Below are 19,812 nucleotides of genomic sequence, written 5' to 3'. Positions count from 1 at the left end.
TGAGGAAGAAAAAATGGCTACTTACACACACACACTTAGAAAGATGATGACATTTTCCTTAGCTTCCTTGGATGTTAAAGTAAAAAAAAAAGTTACTTAACTGCACCCACCCACACACAGCAAAACAAGCACAGATTCATTACAGGCATGAAAGTGCATAGGTGCCCTTGCGTAAATGGAGCAAACAAATGACACCCTAATAGCTTTTGCTACATGCTTTAACCTTCAACATGGGGTATCAGGTTCTCAAAGTGTGCACAAAAAAACTCATTCTCGTCTGGCTATAGGTGGTGAGGACAATGTGTTGACTCTCATTGACTTAATTTATTTTCATTTTCAACCCTTTCTATGCCCTAACCCTAGAATTAACCCTAAACGTAACCATTACCAGTGCATTCCTCACCCTAACCCTAAATCACCTTAGCCGCTGGCAAAAAAGCTTGTGAGGACCAGCAAAGTGTCCTCACTTTACGAGCGGTCCTCAATTTGATGCTGAAATCAGGAAATTGGTCCTCACTCTGACAGGAGCACCCACACAAGCAACAATACACAGTTCAGAAGCAACATCATTTATATTTCATGTTTAACACTGGATTTAACCTTTAAGTGAAGACTTGTGATCTTTGTGCCTGTTATGTGTAGAGACCTGAGCCTACAACTCTCAGTGAAATTATGTTCTGTATTGGCTGTGTGGAGGTAGGAGGGGAGGATCCAGCTGGTCCGGATAAAGTCACAAGTAATAGAGGTCGACCAAAGGCCAGAGCGTTTAGGGATTATAGCTCAAAGCGCAATAAGGAACAGCGTTAAAGTCTACACATGAACAGGAGGGGACACAGCATTCACACACTGGTGCTCTAAATCCTACAGCATGCTTGATTACAACTCGGTACAGTGCAGGAAGGTAGGCAGGGGGAGTATACAAAGAAAGGACACTCTTTTTCGTTCTTCTCCCTTGGGGCATTTTTTTTTTTTGTTTAGGAAATTTCTCAACTCCCTTTTGACCAAATATTTCCATTATAATATTTCTGTGGATTAAAATAAAGTAGTTTTTCTTGATTTTAACACAATCAGCTAGTCTTACCAGCCACCTTATAGTGGTACACCTGCCCGATTGCTTCTAAACATACAGAGAGTTAGTCATTAAGCATTTTTAGGGATCTAGATGACCTGCTAAAGTTGACTTTGAACATGTCATTGCTTTTTTTAACAGACAAGCTGGTCTGTGTCTGTGGTTTCTCAGGAATGCTGATCAACTGGAGATTTTACAGGAAAATGTAACAGATGTACAAGGAATGATCCGAAAAAGAGAGGATACCCAATGAGTGATGGGTTGAGTTTAAAAGCGAGTATTAAATTCAGAGGTCAGAGGAGAAGGGCCAGACTGGTTTGAGATAAAAAAGGAGGGCAGGCTTAAAAAAATCTGTAAAGCATTCCATGTCTGTGAATACATAAAGTAAATAGATGGGCTAAAGTGTCAGAACATAACACTGGTAAAACTGTCAGCTTAGGACAGGAGACTGAGGATGCAGTTCACACAAATCACAAAAAGTATTGGATAAAACTGTTTCCTGGTTTTATGAGTGTCTAGTTTGATTGCAGCTTTCAGATGTCAGAGAGAGAATTTAAAGCCAACATCATAAGAGCATGGATGCATCCTGTTTTTTTTTTATGAATGTCTCCGGCTGCTGGTGATCGTAGTAAAGTTTCCTTTTTGGGGGCAAACTTTGTGCTCAGTAATGTCAAGCCTACCTGAGGTATATTTCAACATTACCCTTATCCCTACACCCTTCTTTAAAGCCAACTGTACTCAAATGCTATTCAAGGTCACTAGATCTCAATCCTATACAGAACCTTTCTGGAAGAGATGAAAGAATGGATTTTCATCATGGGTGTGCACGTAACTGATCGACAGTAGCTGCATGATCCTTCTATGTCAATATAGATCTAGATCTCAGGGATCTGGCACCATGTTAAATGGCTAGTATTACAGGTGTACCTAATAAAGTGGCTGTAAGTTTGTTACTTAGCTATAAATGTAAATGAATATGTTCATAAATTTAACACCACAAAATCTTCCCTTAGTAACCGTGTAGCAAAAAGAATTGTGAAGCTGAATTGTAATTGTGAAACTGTAAATCATTAAAGTCACTGCCTCATTTTACATATTTCTCTTCTTCTACCCTCCCTAACATAGCCCACAGAAAATATTACATTGGCTTTTGCAACAAATTGCAACAGAAAAAGCTGCTCTGTCACATTGACTTTATTAGAGGTAAGATACTATTGGATCGCCTCACTTTGGGAAGGATTAACTCAGTTGGGTACATAAGGCAGCATTCTTGAAGACAATAAAGGACAAAGCAGTGCAGGTGAGAAAACACTAAAGGTCTCCATACTAAGACTTGATTTGCACAAAAGAAATGTTTTTTCTTTGAAGCGACCAAAGTTTTACCTCACATAACCAACCTTAATCTATACCTTAACATCAGTAATTTGTCGACCTTCATCAGTAATCATTTATTAGAGTATCCCACTTTAAGCAGCAATTAAATATCGAACTCAATTGTGTAAATTCAAATCATTACTGCACCTAAAGGTTTTACAAACTTTCATCTAGGGTAATTTTGAAAAAACAAATGACATAAGAAGTGTATTAGCTGATTTGTGAAGTAAAACAAGTGCAGATCCAAGTCTAATCAACCTTGATTAGACCTGCGGGTTACAATCAAGCCTTAGTACCAAGAACCCCCTGTATTCCAATCTGTTACATCAAGGGAGACGACTACAAGACAGTCACGTCCAGTGAGGTGATATCAGGGATATCAGAGCACAGGCACTCACTCAGTTGTCTCCTTGATGACAAAGTGGCGCTCCCATGCGCCTTGATGCCCTGGAAACAAAAGACATGATGACACAGAGAGTAACCAGCCAAAAAAAGAAGAAAACATTTAGAGAAAAGTTCAATTATTTATGGTTAGGAAGAGAGAAGTAAAGATTTCCAAAGCATTCGAGATTTGACCTTCAACAGCTCCTTTTTTTTTTTATTTTTCTTTCTGGAATAATGAAAAAATAGAATGTAGGAAATCAGTAATGAGTGAAAGAGCTTCACTTTTCAGCACTTCCTATGGGCACAACATAAAAAAGCTATTCAAGTATTATTAAAATAAAAATAACTAATCATTGATCCACTTCAGCATTAACAAACACAAAGCTACACTAAATATAGAGATTCTTGGTATAAAAAGAGATGCTACTGACCTGATAGTTTCCTAATTTCTCTAAGCTTATGAGCTGTGAAGGGTTTTCCTTTAGTCACTCATACAAGGTGTAATAAGGAGACACACACAAAAAAAAAGATCCAGCGAGTGGCTGACACCTCAGCTTTATAAATACTGGTGGTTTGTTCTTAATATTCCCCACGCAGGGTTATTATTCATGAACCCACACACAGACGTGCTCGCCAAAAACAAGGACCCTTATACCATTTCAACAACAATAAGCTTTGTGGCTATAGGGCAACGATGGGATTTTTGGCTGCCTCATAAAATGTGCGAGCCTATTGCCTGAGAAACCATCTGTGATATTTTCCTCTGCATCCACATACTTTCCAGTCATAAGTTTAAATACATATCATATAAAGGTTGAGATAAATATATTTGAAATAAATACCAATTATGTCAAGAAAAGACTACATATTATGGCAGAAGTATGTCAGAAATTTGCTAATGGATTCAGAGGTGAGTGCCATCTTTGTAGCTTTCCAACAATTTCACTAATTTTTAATGACGTTATATTTACATGTCTACAGTATTTGAGCCTACATGTATAGAGAAAACTGTCAATAATTCAAAATTCTGATATTAAGTCATAATTAGAAAAAATAACTTGAGTTGTGCGCTGGAGTATCGGATCAATACCAAGAAATAATCACTTAAAAGAAGGAGTCTTACATTATTTGAATAAATGCCATTGATGAGTGTACGTAAACTTCTGACTGAAAATACAACAAAAACAAAAAAAGGTAATGCAAAAAAAAATAAAAAGTCTTCCTATTCTAGGGAACCAAAGGAAGAAAGGGTTTTATGGAAATGTTCAATTACGAAACAATGGTTATTATGCTACAGCAAAAGAAGTATATTTAGAGAAGTCGAGGAGGTTTCCAGTATTTTGCTGATTGCATATTAATGGAGCATAATAATAGGTCCTTGAGCTATACACTGAGTAGCTGCTAAGGAGATGCAGGTGGGCTACATTAATGTGAGGATGCTTTGTAGTGGTAAAACCAATCTTATGTAATCCTGTGTGAACAATACTTTGGGCTGCAAATCAGGCCTTAATGGCTCTAGTAAAGTGTTAGTCTTGTTATAACAGTTGTTAAATACTAGGTTTGTTCATTCTGTTTTATCACAACAGAGCAACAAGCCTATATATGGAGCTTTATATAAAACAAAAATATAATCAACCTGGCATTTTTACAGTTAAACAGTGACAGCTTCTTTCCTTTTTCCCTATGGATGGTGCTTATCATATACCTTGCAATATTTAAAAGCAAATAAGATGAGCCCAACAGATTGAAAATCGGTGAGAAGATGAGCAATGACAAGGAGGGCAAAAGTAGAGTAAAAGGGTAACAGTAATAAAAGAGCTGAGATGGAGAGAAGGTACACAGTTGAAAGGCTGACTTCAACGGTCACAAGGTGGAGTGGAATTATATGAAGGAATATCATGAAATGTGCAAAAGACATGATGGAGAAGGCATGATCAAGCAGAGAAAAAGATGTTTGAGAAAGAGAACATGGAGCCTTAAAGCAATAAAAAGGACAGTGACAAGTATAAGATGAAAATGAGATGGCAGCAAAGGCTGATGTGAGATACATCAAAAGAGAGGGAGTTGAGAATTGTAGAAAGTAAAGGAGATCATAGGCAAGGAATGAATAAAACATAAAGAAAGCAACAAGAGTAATACTAATAAAGACAGAAAGAAGCAAGGATAAAAGTTAAATGGCAGAAACTCTTATAGAAATAAAAAGAAGAATGCAAATATTCCATGTAGGGCAGCAAACTGCATGTCTTCAGCTCCTCCTCCTCTTGGCCTTTCCTTTTAATTCTATCCAGGCAGCGCTATTACTCAGTAAGGACCAGGCTGTACAAAATGATCTAGTTTACAGGAATAGGAATGGAAGACCTATATAGTCATAGTCATCACTGGACGCGTCCATCCCTCTCTTGAAAGTAGAACAGATGTGGATAGCACTGGTGACGCAGAATCATATCTCATTGTACATATTGATTCAGGATCACCAGCCCCAGGGAGATGCAAGAAACGTTTATTAAGGGTGGGTTGGGGTTGCAGAACATGATCTGTGTCAACACTTTACACAGGAGTAATGAGTGGACATAAGTAAATGCATGCAAGACCAAAGGCTTCTTTTCCCCCCAGACACAATGGATCAATAATACTGGACCAAACATCCCCAGAACAAAAGCAAAGAAAAATAACCCATGGATGTACTTTCTTTTTTTCTTCTGGAGGTGCAGATGCTGTAATTATTTACTGGGAATAAATAAGACACATAGTCAGGCTATAAATAATCACAAATGAATACAACCAAGAAAGTCTCTCCGTGGTTTGTTTTGAGGAGAACTTTTGGTGTTTGAATGAGCAAACTACAATTTAAATAAATATGGTATGAAAAACAGGAAAACGAAAGATAACTGGATCTAGCTATGTTTCCATTGCGACATCCTTAATGAGCACACTAATACATCAGCTGTAATCTTAACCAGTACAAATGAAACCTGTTTCTCTTTAAACCTTTAAATACAAAACATGGCTTCTGATGGAGCCAACAGTAACATTGAAAGAGCATATTCATGGGTTGGTTACTGCTGTCAAGAGGTAGCTGGTCTTTTATTGATGTAATAAAATATCCTGGGGGGCTGGAGTATAGTGGTGTAGTGGTGCCCCTCCCGTGTTGCTACACATTCCATGTCAGTCAGTTGAAAAAAATCTAATACATACTTAGTTTACAAATAAAGTCAGCTGTTTTGGAAATATTTAAAGTTATATTAAGTCATCTGTAAAATATTTCAAGCAAACTGCAGGCTATAGCCATCCCTGCAATGATTAACTCACTAATATCAGACTGTCAGATACCTTGTGATACACAATGACCTGGTTTGCCTTAAAGCTAGAAATAGGCAAAATAATGAACACACAATTGTTAAATATAAGTCTAAGTATTAAAATTAATGCAACTTAAAATCATTTTTTATAGAAAAAACTCCTTTCTGCAATAATGTGCCTTTAGATGTAACTGCTGAATTCGACGCAGAGCCACAAAGTCTTGATCTCTTGTTTGGAGAAGTAGGTGGGCATCAGACGCGAAGCTCTGGAGTGTTCCAGGTCATATCTGGATGACTGAACCTTCCGTCAGCCTTGGTGACTATTTCCTCCTCTGCTCCACTCTCATGTGGGGTTCCTCAGGGCTTGGTGCTGGGTCCTCGCTTGTTCTTTCTCTATTTGCTCCTGCTCGGATCCATACGTATAAAACATGGTATTTTTTTTACCATTGCTATGCAGATGACAGTCAAATATATGTCCCGCTAAAAAAGAAAGATGCCCACTCTTTCACTGCCTTAATAAAGTATGTGCTTACATAAAGGCCTGGATGTCTGCACTTTTTAAATTTTAATTAAAAAAAGACTAAAGTGATGGTTTTTGGCGACACCACTGGAACAGATCTGTGCTCTTTGGTCCAACATATCAAACTATTCGCCACTAATCTAGGGGTAAATTTTTTTTAAATCAAGTTTTCTGTCATTTGAGGCAGCCGGCCAAATCAAAGCCAGTTGTTTCAAGACAACAGTTTATAATGGTAATCCATGCCTTTGCAACCATTTGGCTTGATTATTGAAATGCCCTTTATGTGGGGGTTAGCGCCTCCTCCATCTCTCCCATTCACTCCACTGGCTGTCCATACATTTTTAAAATTCATTCATTTGCTTTTCAATCCCTGAAAGGTCTTGCCTCACCATCACCTCTTTGAGCTTCTACATCTTTATAGACCTACTGGCTCTCTCAGGTCAGCTGGCCAGCTGAGAGAGCCTAAAAAGAGGTAGCTCAGAGGGGACCGCACCTTTCGCTGTTGCAACTCCAAAACTCAACAATGACCTTCCACAGCACATCAGACAGGCCACTTCTCTGACTGGTTTTAAATCTCTTGTCAAAACCCACCTTTTCGATTTGGGTTTTGACACCTAGGTACAGAGTGGGCTTTACTTTATTTAATCCTTTTATTCTGTTTATCTTTTACCCGATTTTTTTTAGCTGTTTTGTTTTTATCTGTACTATTTTATTTTTTATTCATTTTTTTCTGTACAGCATTTTGGTCAGCTGTGGTTGTTTTATAAGTGCTTAACAAATAAAATAGGAATGGTCTGGATAATGAATTCATATGTTTTCCCTTGCAAGGGTATTGTTGATGCTTTTCTGTTTTATTTTTAAAGAAACATTTACCTTAGGATATTAATCTTAAAAAATATAGAATGTCAAGATGAAACTGTAGCATTTTCCCTCAAGGCTACCATAATTAGAAAACTTCATACAGACCCAAAACAAGCAAAATACATTTTTTGGAAAAAGAAAAAAAAATCTTATGAAACTATTCAATCTGCCTCAGTGGATCTTGCAAATCACCCCCAAAACTCTCTATTGTGAGTTAAAGGCTTAAAGGCTGTGTGAAGTATAGCATTTTTTTATTTCTTTGGAAGATAATGGGGATGCTCTCTTAACTTCGCAGCCAAACTAAAACCAGTATTCAACATTTGTTGTGGCAAACTGCTCTCTTGGTGAACGTAATATAATGGTCAAAGCACTAACACTGGAATAGAGTGCGGTCCAAGAATCGGCTTTTAATGCTCTTAGAGTTGTTGGGCTTTTTTTCCACTGTATTCGGATGCAAACTCCCTGCCTTTCTTTATTCATCTGCACACTTTAAGACAACTTCAGAGTTTTCCCCCCCCACAAAAATAAGGATTAAAGAGAGCAAACTTGGCCCTTGCTTAGAGATTTCAATCTCAACTTCACACTTCAGGGTCACAGTGGTACACATCTAAATGTTAGTAGCGAATGCAAGAAACCATAGAAACTGATAAATTGGCTATTTTGAGAGAGCTAAAACTGGTTATATCAATGTTTCATGTTGTACTAACATGGTAGTTTACATAACTGCTAAATTAAACATTCAACAAGTTAAGATGTTGATTACCAAGAATTGACAAGTTTCCAGGTATGGTACACTGTATTCACACAGATGAATCATCAAGGACTCCACTTTTGACTTTTCCTTGAATTGACCATTAAATTAAAAATGCTATTTTTTTTTACCATAAATATTGCCTTTATATCTGCATCGACTGAAAAACAAAGAGGAACAAAGAGGTATAAATCTGCATGAAAAACTCAAATGCTCCTCTGTTCAGTTCTCTATCCTAGCCCACAAGGAGACAATAAGTGAGTATCCCTCCGCTCCCTTTATCCTTTTCATGAGGAGGGAAGGGATGACAAAGAGGAGGGAACAAAGAGAGGAAAAGAGACAGAAGTAGAAGGCCACAAAGAAAAGTTGCCCAAATCTACCGAGTATAGCAACCAACATGGGAAGATGGTGAGAGAGAAAGATGGGGAAAATTGAACAAGTGAGCTCACCACCAAGCACTTTTGATTCTCCCATAAAATGCTCCTTTTAAGAATGCCCATGAAATTAGCTCGCTGAAAGAAAGCAATCTCAATCGATTCAATCCCCTCTAAAAAGAAAAACTAAAAATTCAAACAACCACCAGACCTCAAACTCTTAAGAAGCTCTGAGGGACATAAAATAGCTTCTCGGCTTTTTTTCTCTAAATCCACTCTTCTTATACACGTTCTGAGCTTTTCTTTCCCCCTAAATTCAACAGTGTAAAGTACGATCCCAGAAAGACATTAAATTTGCAGCTCAGGTCGAGCTCTGTGACGTGCCAATTTTAGGGGGATTTGATCTTTCTTGATTAGCGTTTTTGTCCAGGTGCAACAGTTTGACAGATATAAAGTTTAACTTCTTTCACAAAACACCCCATGCCTGGAATTGGACACATTCATGCCGTCTCCATGGTATGTGTAAACGGAAAGAGCCAAGAAGAAGTTAGTGTTGGTTTATAGCTAGATAAATCTGATCAGGGACATTTTGAGTAAAACAAACTTGTTTCCATGATGCTGGTTTCATTGATGAAAGCTTATACTGTATCTACAAGAGACATGGAAATGATTAGTAGAGGGTTTTTCTCTTAATCAGGTAATAATTGGAGGGGCTTAACTTTGTGACCTTCACATTATATTGTGTATCAGCATAGACATTTATTGAAAAATGTTCAGATTGCAAAGCAGGACGTATACATTTGCAATTTTAAGACAACTTCTTCATAATAAATAAATCAAATATCACTAAACCTAAAAGTCATCAGAGTAGAACTGGTAATCTATCTATCTGTGCTTAACAGCTGGCTGTGAGCTAAAATGACAGGGATCTCAAGGTGGTATACTGTAGTGTCTTAGCCTTTTCACTCGGACCATTGTATTGTCTTTTTCACATGTTCTCTGCTACTTTTAGAGGCTAATTTATGTTATTTTAATTTGCATAACACGCTTATATATACTGACTTTTATTCTTAACTGTTTTATTATAATATTCCACCAACGATGAATTTAAATCATCTTCACATTAGATTTTATTTTAAAAATCATTAAGACGAACAAACAGATATATCTACATGTCTATATCTATATGTCTATATAAACATACATTAGTATGAAAAAGTATGAAAAAATAAATAAGCTGCAATTTTTTTACTTAAATTGGAAGCATAGATAATTTGTAAGGGTAATTTCTCTTAAGGTTAAGATATTCCCTCCACCTATATAATTTACATTTTGGGACATCCTTTGAATTAGTAAGACATCTGCTTCGTGTTGTATTAATGTTCTGAGAGACATGATCTTTGACTTGGAAAAGTTAGATTTCTGGTGGAGCACAGTTGGAGTCAAGGTTGTGTTTGGGGCACAGTGTTTAAAGAAAACAAGGGGAAGGAAAGAAGAAGACTTCTGCAGACTAGGTTGCTCACTTTGAGGGACCATCAAATTAAAGTCGCAGAAAGACAAGAACAAAGTGAGAAAAAGTAAGAGGACGTTCTAGAAAAGAAAGAGAAAAAGTTGGAAGGAGAAATAGAGAGGGCATTGCTCAACCCTGAGAAGTGGTAGAAACAGTAGAAATAGCTGCCCCACTTGTGGACACACTTTTTTTTCCCTTTCTCACTGACTGTCCTTGATGCACTGGGGTAGCTAACCTACATAGCCCTGCTACATGCTGCAAAGTCTCCTACAAAGTCTTGAACCTAGTGGAACACACAGTCAGTCTTTATCTCCTTCATACACACATGTATGCACATGTAGGGAGGAGTGGGGGGGCTAAAATTAGGGCGCACATGCTGGAAGCTACTGCTGAGCTAAGTCACCTGTGCTGTTAGCCTAGCTTGCTAGCGGGCAGCCAGCTGCTCCTCTAATTAAAAGCTCCTCTTCCAGAGGGGAGTACATATGGAGTACTATATAGCTCCATGATAGTCTTATGATAATGCAGCAAGGCCATTGAAACCAAGGGCATGTCATCTTAAACGAAGATATACTAGACTAGACAAAAAACGATACAGTTTTTATCAGATGGGAAATCAGAAAATATGTTTTGGGGGTCAAATGATGTGGGATATTGATTTTCTTTAAATTGAAACCTGACGCAAATTTAACCTGACAAGCGGGCAAACAAATGTCCGCTTGGCCAGATGTCTGTGTGTATGTATATGTATATGTATGTATATATATATATATATATATATATATATATATATATATATATACACACACAAACACGTCAGAAAGGAGAGAGATTCTGTGCCCATAGATGAATGTTGTGTGGCATAAAATAAGCAAATTCTGCCACTGAACAAATTAAAAGGATCTGAGAAGATGCTGGCTGATACTTGAAAGTTTTATTTCCCATAGTGAAATAAGCCCTGCATCAGCTTGGGCTGTAAGGCCACTGAGATGGCACACAGCAATTACTTCAAAAGCAACATAAAATGGCAGAAACTGTCTACAAGACAGGGCTGATAAAACTAATATTCAAGCGCCTGACCACAATGACCAGTGTTTGATTTGGCGAAGAGAGGAGGAAGGTGACGACCCTGAGAGAGCAACACCCTGACTTTAAAGCATACTGGCCACAGGGAGAATCGGGAATATTCCCTAAGCGCTGGCCTGGGACTTACCTGCTGGCCTGCATCTCTCTCTCAATCTTTTTTTTGTCTGGCAGTGCAGCAGCAGCGCATCTGTCCGAGAGAGGGCCAGACCAGGCCACTTTGGCCAGTAGCATTTGAATAGGGAAAGAGCCTTGGTTTACTTCATTTAACTCCCGCCCCAACAGTCAGTATCCACCACACAGACAGCAGCGTGTGGAGTAAGGGGTGTGTGACGTGTGTCTGCTGCCGGCTGCCACTGTAATGTGTGTATATAGTGAGCGGTGCAAGTTAGTTTAAGAAGCAATGGACTCTGTCTACGACCGTAGTAAAAGGAAGAGGAAAAGCGGTGCAGAGAGGTAGAGAAACGAAAAAAAAGAAAGGCGCTGGAGGAGGAGGACGTGGCCAAATGCAGAAAACTTACAGATTTATTCACCCCCACCAATGGTGCAATGAAAAAAAAAAGACAAAAGATATTTAAAAAAAAAACACGCACACAACATTGTAAGCAAATGTTTGCTATTCAAAGGTGGTGATGGTAATGACACTACTTCTGCTGGTGCTTCAGGAGAAGGAGAGCATTTGGGAGAAGATACAGAACCATTTTTACAATAGAGCAACAACATCCACCAAGTGACATGAATACCACCAAACGCTACCATTAGACATAAATGGATCTCCGCTGTAATACTGGCTTTCTTGGCACTGCAGCATTATTCTAGGAAGTGATTGTGTTGTTGGATTTTTCTGTCTGTTTCTGACTTGAAGTTACTTTGAAAGTTTGTGTATTCCAACTATGGATTTACTGTAGGTTGGAATTCATTACTATTCCCCAGTATGATGATTTGCCATTGAGGCATAATATGATATAACTGTATAGCTCTAACCTGGGCACTACTTATTATGTAAAATCTTTATTATCTTAGTACAATTACAGCAGTAAAGTAACTGTATTTCCCAACCTTAGAAATTAAAGCAGGTCCTTCTACATCAGTGTTTCGCAACCTTTTTTGACTTGTGTTCCCCTTTGGGCAATTTTCAGTACCATGAGTTCCCCTCTTAGTCGTAAGTATTGATGATTATCCAAAAGTGGAATGTACAATAACTAAAATAAAGACTATTTTACTTAATCTTTTAATCTGAACATTTAATTTTTAGAAATGTATGCTTTCCTTCTCAAATAAAAAACAAATATTTTGCCTGGAAGTCAGTAAGGAATCGAAATAAATACAAAATAAAATCATATTCTGAACCTGTATTCATAAAAACTGAGCTTCCTTATAATCATATTTAAACTTGATGAAGTTGGAACAAAAATTATAGTCAGACTGACTTAATTTGTTTTGCTTTGTCTTAATCAAGACACTTGAGCTGCTTTGATGAGCTTCGATAGCTCAGTGTAAAAAACAGCCGATACCAGACTGCTCTCTGTATCTAGTCTGTACCTCTACTTGGTTTTGATTTTGGTTGATAAAAGCTTGTTTAATTTTTTCAGTTGGGTCCTCACAAAGAAAAACAGATCCCAGCCAGGGTGGCCTGGTTACATGACTGACTCCTGGCCTGAAAAAAAATCTCCCAGTTCATTTAAACTGTGGTCTTGTCATATTACAAAATAGTTAAATAATATAGATCAGAAGGAAAGCTCTGACAAAAAAACAGAGAAAAGCTTGAAGGAAAAAAGTTTGTAAATGTAAAAAAAAAGCAGTCTGCTCTTTTTTTTGTGTTTATCAAATGGCAATAAAGCTGCATATGACTGATTAACTGCATGAATGAAGTATACCTGGCATGCTAATATCTCTGTTTTCTACCTGCAGAGCAGATGAGGCACTTAGGCGCACTTCTGGCATTCAAATCATTACTTACCAATTAATCAAACCACTTCACCACAGAGAGGGTATATAACTGATTGGATCTTTTGAGCTTAATTCTATTTTTAAATGATTCAAATTGGTGGAATGGTGATAGAGCATATTTTACACTTTGCGACGCTCCTGGTGAGGCAAATCAAGTTAATTGTCGGATATTACCTTTATTTAAATTAATTAGACTGTAAGAACGAACAAATGGATATCAGAATTAAGAGTCTAAACTTCACAAACTGAAACTTTTTTAACATCCCACTTTTTCTACTGGGTTATAAGTCCAGAGGAAAATATATCCAGACGGGCAATATGTGATGAAGTAGGTAAATCTAATTTATAGTGTTAATGGCATGTATATTGATAAGGCTGAAAAACATAACAATGAACAAATTGTACTGTCTGGGTAATAAATGTAACTGATTTACCTGAAGTTACTTTGACAAAACAGCCTTTTATCGACTTTGCTGTACGCACCAGGAATAATGGCTGCCTAGGAACAACAAATACAAGCGGCAACAAACACCACGGCATGCAAATAAAGGTTCAAACCAGACTCCCACACATGTGCTTTCTTCAGCCTTAAGTAGCAGCGAGCACACTTTAACCCGTGGTCCTTTTTAGGCTACCTGTGAAATGCATTAGTCAGGCAGTCCACAATGCAGACATGCAATTTGTACATGTGGGGGGGAAGCAAAAGCTGGCATTCAGAAAGAAAGAAGAGTACAAAAAAAACTACTGCGGAGATGACTGATGACAAGTGTGGTAAAATTACAGGAGTCGAAGCTGTACCTGCATTTGGGTGAGGCTAGGAAATGGCATTTTTTCTCAGGTATGACAAAGAGTTGTCTTGTTTGCACCTGCTTCAGCGACTTATTGGAAAAAGGAGGGGTGTCGCTAGCAATCATGAGCTACACTGCAATTATGGAGTCAAGATTAACTTCTTGCCTTGTTTTGCAAAGCTCATCTGTACAAACGGTCAACATTCTCTTTCCACTGGAACCAATGCATTTTTGATTTCATCAGCACAGAAATGTAAAGCTTTATATTTATGTAAAAGCTATCTGTTAAAACTTTCCATCAATAATACATCAATTACTTTACTTCAAATGCAACAGTCAGTAGAAAATATTTCTTGACATGTGTGTGTGGCCGAGCATGTACTGTAAGCGTCTAGTTATTTGAGCAGCTTACATGACTGCACTCCAGCTCCTCTGTGAAATATTTTAATCAGATCTTGTCCCGTCACCACCAGCATGTTCTAAAATGAGCACATAAACAGGACTTATTAAACAGATCTCTTAGACTTCAACATTTACAACGGGCCTCATTATTATTGTATGAGCTCAAAGCCTGAGTCTAAAGAGAAAAAAAAGGGAAAAGTAGTGGGAGGAATGATTTGATAAGGCTGATGTCATATCAAAATGGGATTTTTTTCGTCTACATTTGGTTGTAAAGGGCCTTGGCACAGTTAGGCCACAAAGATAAATCACTTTTTATTCAGTATATACAAAACTGACAATGAAAATCCAAAAAATCTATTGTGCATTTGTTTTTAGCCCCTTTGAATCAATACTATAATTGCTATTAAATCTGCAGGTTTGCTGGAGGTTACAGCTCAGTCAGACTAAATAGGAAACACCTCTGTAAAATTATTCTTAACTATTGGCAAAAATAAAGAATTGCATTTATGTCTCAGTTTAGGGCTTTCAAACATAAAGCCCTATGATGAGGCTCTAGTTCTATCTTTTAAGTCAACTGTGCTCTGCTTCCTTGTCTCCAATGAATAAAAACATCCTCACGCAATGACATAGATAACACATTCGTTTTTCCCAACTTGTAATCAACACTGTAATTTTCCTAAACAATGGCTTTCTTCAACTATAAGTTGTCCAGACCAACTATACTCCAATCTATGGATCTCTGCAGCTCACCCAAAGTTACCATGGGCCTTTTAGCTCTGTTCAGGTGGGCCATACTCTATTTGCAGACGACAGAATGAACGGAGGTCTCTGAGATGCTGAAAGCTTGACACAGTATTTCATACCATAACCCTTCTTAAATATTTAAGTTCCGAGGACCATATGAAGCTCTGCATGCTAACATATGATCTCTGATAGACCTCTGAGAACTTTGCAGAAAATCTTGAGTTATGGTGAGAGCAAATCACACAAAGATAAACTCGAGTATACATGCTATATATTTTTAAACCCATAAAACTGTCAAAGTGGAAAAGAAAGGGAGGTTATCAGTTGCAATGAGGCATAATTTAGAAAGGCTCAGAGGGTGTGAATATTTTCTCTAATTCTAACAAACCAACAACCTTTGTATACATGGTATCCTATTCTGCACACACATAACAAAGTAGAATAAATTAAATGTACAATATTCAAGCATTCTCTTTTCCATGTGGTCATGCTAATCCATCTATGTCACATCCAAATAACGGCTTCCGTTTTGCTCTCAACGCTGCATGATTTCAGTCAAACACCACCCTTTGTGTGCTTGTGCATCTGCGTGGATAAGTCAGCGTTTTGTGTGGGTATTGTGCACCCACTCACTCACACAATGGCAAAGCTTTTTCCGTTTCTCAATTTTTCTTGCCAACTTTATATACATCAGGATTAAAGGTATAAAAGAACCTTTGGAGCAGCGAAGATGAGGAAAAGGTGTTTTAAAAGAGAAGAAAAGGGAGAAGAGGAGACAAACCCAAACTCTGCTCCGGTTTTCGTTAGAGGCAGCCATTTTTAGACAGTCATCCATTAAGTCTCCTGCGTTCCCATACTGTCAGACTTTAGCAAAGCCAAGGAGGCCATGTCAGCTGAGGGCACTGGGTGGGTACAAAGCAGAACTCTTTCTGAGCACTGCGGGACTTTGAAGACAAAATAGGAAGAGGAGATAGTGGACTATAATACGCAGCAAAACAGGTTTTGGGGGAAAGAAAAAGTTCCCATACTTGAAAAAGTTTGCTAAAAGAGAAGTTTAGAAAAGCTCAGCCGCAGCATAACAAAAAGGAAGAATGTATTAAAACTGGGCTTTGCTTAGTGGTACAAAAAGTGGCAGAAAATGAAGTATGGGATGCTGTGTTTGTGTTTCAGTCTGACAGGGCCACTCTGTATGATGTCTGTGAGCATCTTACCTCTGCCCCTGTGTGTTCTGTCTGCGTTGTGCGATCAGTCATTTGGCAGTCTTTCATCTTCAGGGCTGCTCTGGCGCTCTCCTGCATACAAAGCAAACACACATGCATCAGCCATGTCCACATCCCACCCACAAACACCAGACACAAACAAATGAGTGGAGCTGCTCCCCCTGCAGACCTGTTGCCTGCCTCCTCCTACAGCTTAGAAGAAAAATATTTGTCCTCCTGCAGGTTTTTGGTGTTTTCTTGTTTGAAAATGTAAATTTTAAATAAAAATGTAATTCACTATCAGATAAAAATAGGAAATACATATGAATGAAAATAAGTTTTAAATGATGATTGTATTTTTTTGAAGACGAGGCTACTTCAAGGGATGTTGATCTGTGATTTTATGAAAGCATTGACTACCAAGTGGCACCAACTGGCTATCAGTCGTTTATGTTAATGTGAATGAATTTTGTTTCACTCTTTTTTGCATAATTGCTTTAATTCAACCAGATAAAAGGGCTTTTTAAGCGAGACAGCCCATTTAAGGTCATGCAACAGCTTTTCATTCATTGTTCTGCTACATAACTCAAGTGCACTTGCTTTAATCAGAGACAAACGATTCCCTCCAGGAGTTTTCTGGTAGAGAAAAGAATTCACAGTTCCATTAATTATGGTCATTTGTCAAAGTGCTGAAGTAGTAAATGATCCCCAGGCCATAACACTACCACCACCGTGTTTAACAGTAGGTATTCTTATTCTGAAATGCTGTTAATTTTATGCTAGATGTAACAGGATGCAGATCCTGTATGTTTATCAAAAACCTTAAAGATCAGCAAAGTTTTGTTTTTATTTTAATAATATGAGAAGCTTTTGTGTTTTGTTTTTTTGGTTAGTATTGTTTTTTTTCCTTTAAACACATCCATGGTTAAACCCTTACATAAGACCTGTGGTTCTACGCATGTTATTCTAGGTTTTTCTTGTTTACTTCCTGATCTAGATCCACTCTTCTTGTATTATTTTTGGTTGTTTAGCTACTCCTGGAAAAATTCAACATAGTTCAATGTGTTCTGCATTAATGGATAATGCCTCTCATTCTGGTTTTAAGAATTCCCAAAGGCTTGGGAAGGACTTGTTCACCCTTTCCAGACTTGATGTCCCAGACTTTTTTTATCATCTTTTCTTTAATGTTTTTAGATTGAGGAGTGGTTTGTCGCATTTTAGAGGCTTTTATTATACTTCATGTTCTCAGACAGGTTTTGCTTAACTGATTTATTTATTGGCAGATTAGACAGAAATTAAAGGTATAGTGGAGGATTTTTGTCAATTTTTGAAAATACCCACCCTCTCCACAAGCCCATTTCTCCTTGTGCACGCTCTGTTTAAAAGTTGCATCTCTTATACAAGCTTACTTTCCAAAAGAAGATTTGCAATTTTTCCACTATCTCAGACTATATTCCACTATGTCAGAATCACCATGTAAGTGAACATGGGGACGAGCACGTAGGATGGCCTTACGTAAACATATCACCAGAATGATTGACAATTAGGAGGACCACTTACTTTGATGATCCACCCGGAAAAAGAACATCCCCAACTATGCATTTAAGATAACTGAACTTAGATCATCAAAACATGATTGATCACAGTTACTCAGGATTTATTAAGGGAAGGGGCGATTAACTCATTTGAACATTTTTTTTCTTAGTAAAATACTTTTGAAAACTACATCTTTTATTTACAAAGTTTATCTTTAATATGTCAATTTGTTTAGTGAAGTAGTAGTTAAATTTAGAAAAATTAGTTTTGAAGAAATCTGTAAGCTGGTGAATACTTTTTAATACCACTGTGTCACAGAAGGTGTTTATGCTTTGCAAATTATAAGGAAAACAACATCAAATATTTTATCTGGAATAATAAATGTAATAAAACAGGGCTAAATTGCAGGGGTATAAGGCAGGGCGGCTTAAGTTGAAAGAAAATAAATAAAAAAGGGAAGATAAAGCTGGCCAACATGTTAAAAAGATCCTTAAAGAAGATAATGGGTCTTATCTGGCAGATTTACAGATGGGTTGTAGTCAGAGAAGCACTGGCACTTTTCGACAAATGCACCAATTTTATCTGGACCCAAGAACCAGCCAACTCCTCTCTTACCTCTACGTGATTATTTTTAAAACGAAGGTTGCAAGCCCTAAGAGGAACCCTGCACCATTTCCACTGGGAGCACTTTACGACGCTGTCACTAATCATTCTGACATTTTCTCCCAGCGCTGCTCATAGGTTGGAGAACAGAACGGGTTGAAAGTTGCAGTGAATATGACATATGGAGAAATTGATTAACCTCAATAAAAATTAATCAACCAAATTAAAACAAGGTTTATCGTAAGGGGAATAAAAGAAAAGCATTTATGTTCCAGGTCCTAAACCTGCATATAGTCCTTTTCAAATTGAGCACAAATCCAGTTAAAAGCAGCTGTATCTATTAACCGTGACTGAATACATATAAAGCAAAAAGGGCTTTTTTTTCGTAAAGTTAATGGTGCTTTCAAAGTACTAGAGGAAAAGTGAAATCTGATTATGAACAGCCATAAATCTAGTCTCTCTATAAGATAATTAATAGGTTCTCACTTGCAAGTTTAGAAAATTATACAGCTATCTATACGCCACACTATATATAAAACTACATTTCAATTTAGCTTGAAATGAAAAGTAAAACAGTCAAAAGCAGGACCACACTAAACATTCCACTTCACAAATCTTAAGCAGTGTTGTGCCCAGAGGATAGGTGAAAACAAGCTTTGAGATGTGGGTGCAGGGAAGAATCAACTGTATAAGTAATAATAAATATGCAAGTAGAGAACTGTGCATTTCTGGACATTTTTTCCATTCCATCTTGTTTAACTTTCAAAGAGCCGGAATTGCAATGAAAATGACTTGTGTCCAGGCGTAATGGACAACTCAGCAAAGAGCCCATTTCAAACAGAATGATAATGCTCTTTGTGACAAGCAGTCGTTCACAAACATACATTACTTGTGAATTCACTTAGCTGCAGGTGCAAGAAATGGCAAAAAAGATAAAGCAGCATGAAGGATGAAAAATTAATTTTCACTATTTAAAATAGTGATTCAGGAAGCTTTAAACATGGCATAGTTTTGGTGTTTGATGATGCATCTATGATTTCTTGTTTCAGATCTTTAATAAACATCGTTTTTGGATACAGTTAATTCTTACACTGCATGAAAAGTGGGATTTTCGTCAATATGCGGCACTGTAGATTGTCGTGGAAGTTCAGGTTAAAGGCAGTTTACGGTAATTTGCAGGCATCGCCGAAAACTCCCATAAATTGTCAGAAATTGACGTGGGCTTTCTTAGGCAGTGTTCCCCCCATGCCTCCCCCCATGGAATTCTAGGGGAGGCTCTAACATGTAAATGAAAATGCTGTGAGCTATACAAATGCAAATCAGGGTTGCAGGGGGGGTTTTACCCCAAGTGACATTTTTCTAAAAGGT

General features: G+C 37.6%; 1 protein-coding gene across 1 annotated transcript in view; it reads right to left on the bottom strand.

Moving 5' to 3' along the window:
• Positions 1 to 2,772: 2,772 nt before the first annotated feature.
• LOC107084442 (serine-rich coiled-coil domain-containing protein 1-like) overlaps positions 2,773 to 19,812 on the bottom strand; it is a 123,826-nt gene continuing 106,786 nt past the window's right edge. Inside the window, exons 10-11 of the mRNA XM_015374281.1 lie at positions 16,318 to 16,398; positions 2,773 to 2,890 (exon numbers count right to left, since the gene is read on the bottom strand). Coding sequence (XP_015229767.1) covers positions 2,783 to 2,890; positions 16,318 to 16,398 — 189 coding nt within the window. The 3' untranslated portion in view covers positions 2,773 to 2,782. The remainder of the gene's footprint in view (positions 2,891 to 16,317; positions 16,399 to 19,812) is intronic.

The sequence above is a fragment of the Cyprinodon variegatus genome, unplaced genomic scaffold (genome assembly GCF_000732505.1).
Source record: "Cyprinodon variegatus isolate N-32 unplaced genomic scaffold, C_variegatus-1.0 Scaffold100, whole genome shotgun sequence".
Lineage (NCBI taxonomy): Eukaryota > Metazoa > Chordata > Actinopteri > Cyprinodontiformes > Cyprinodontidae > Cyprinodon > Cyprinodon variegatus.
This window is presented reverse-complemented; position numbering and strand designations above follow the sequence as displayed.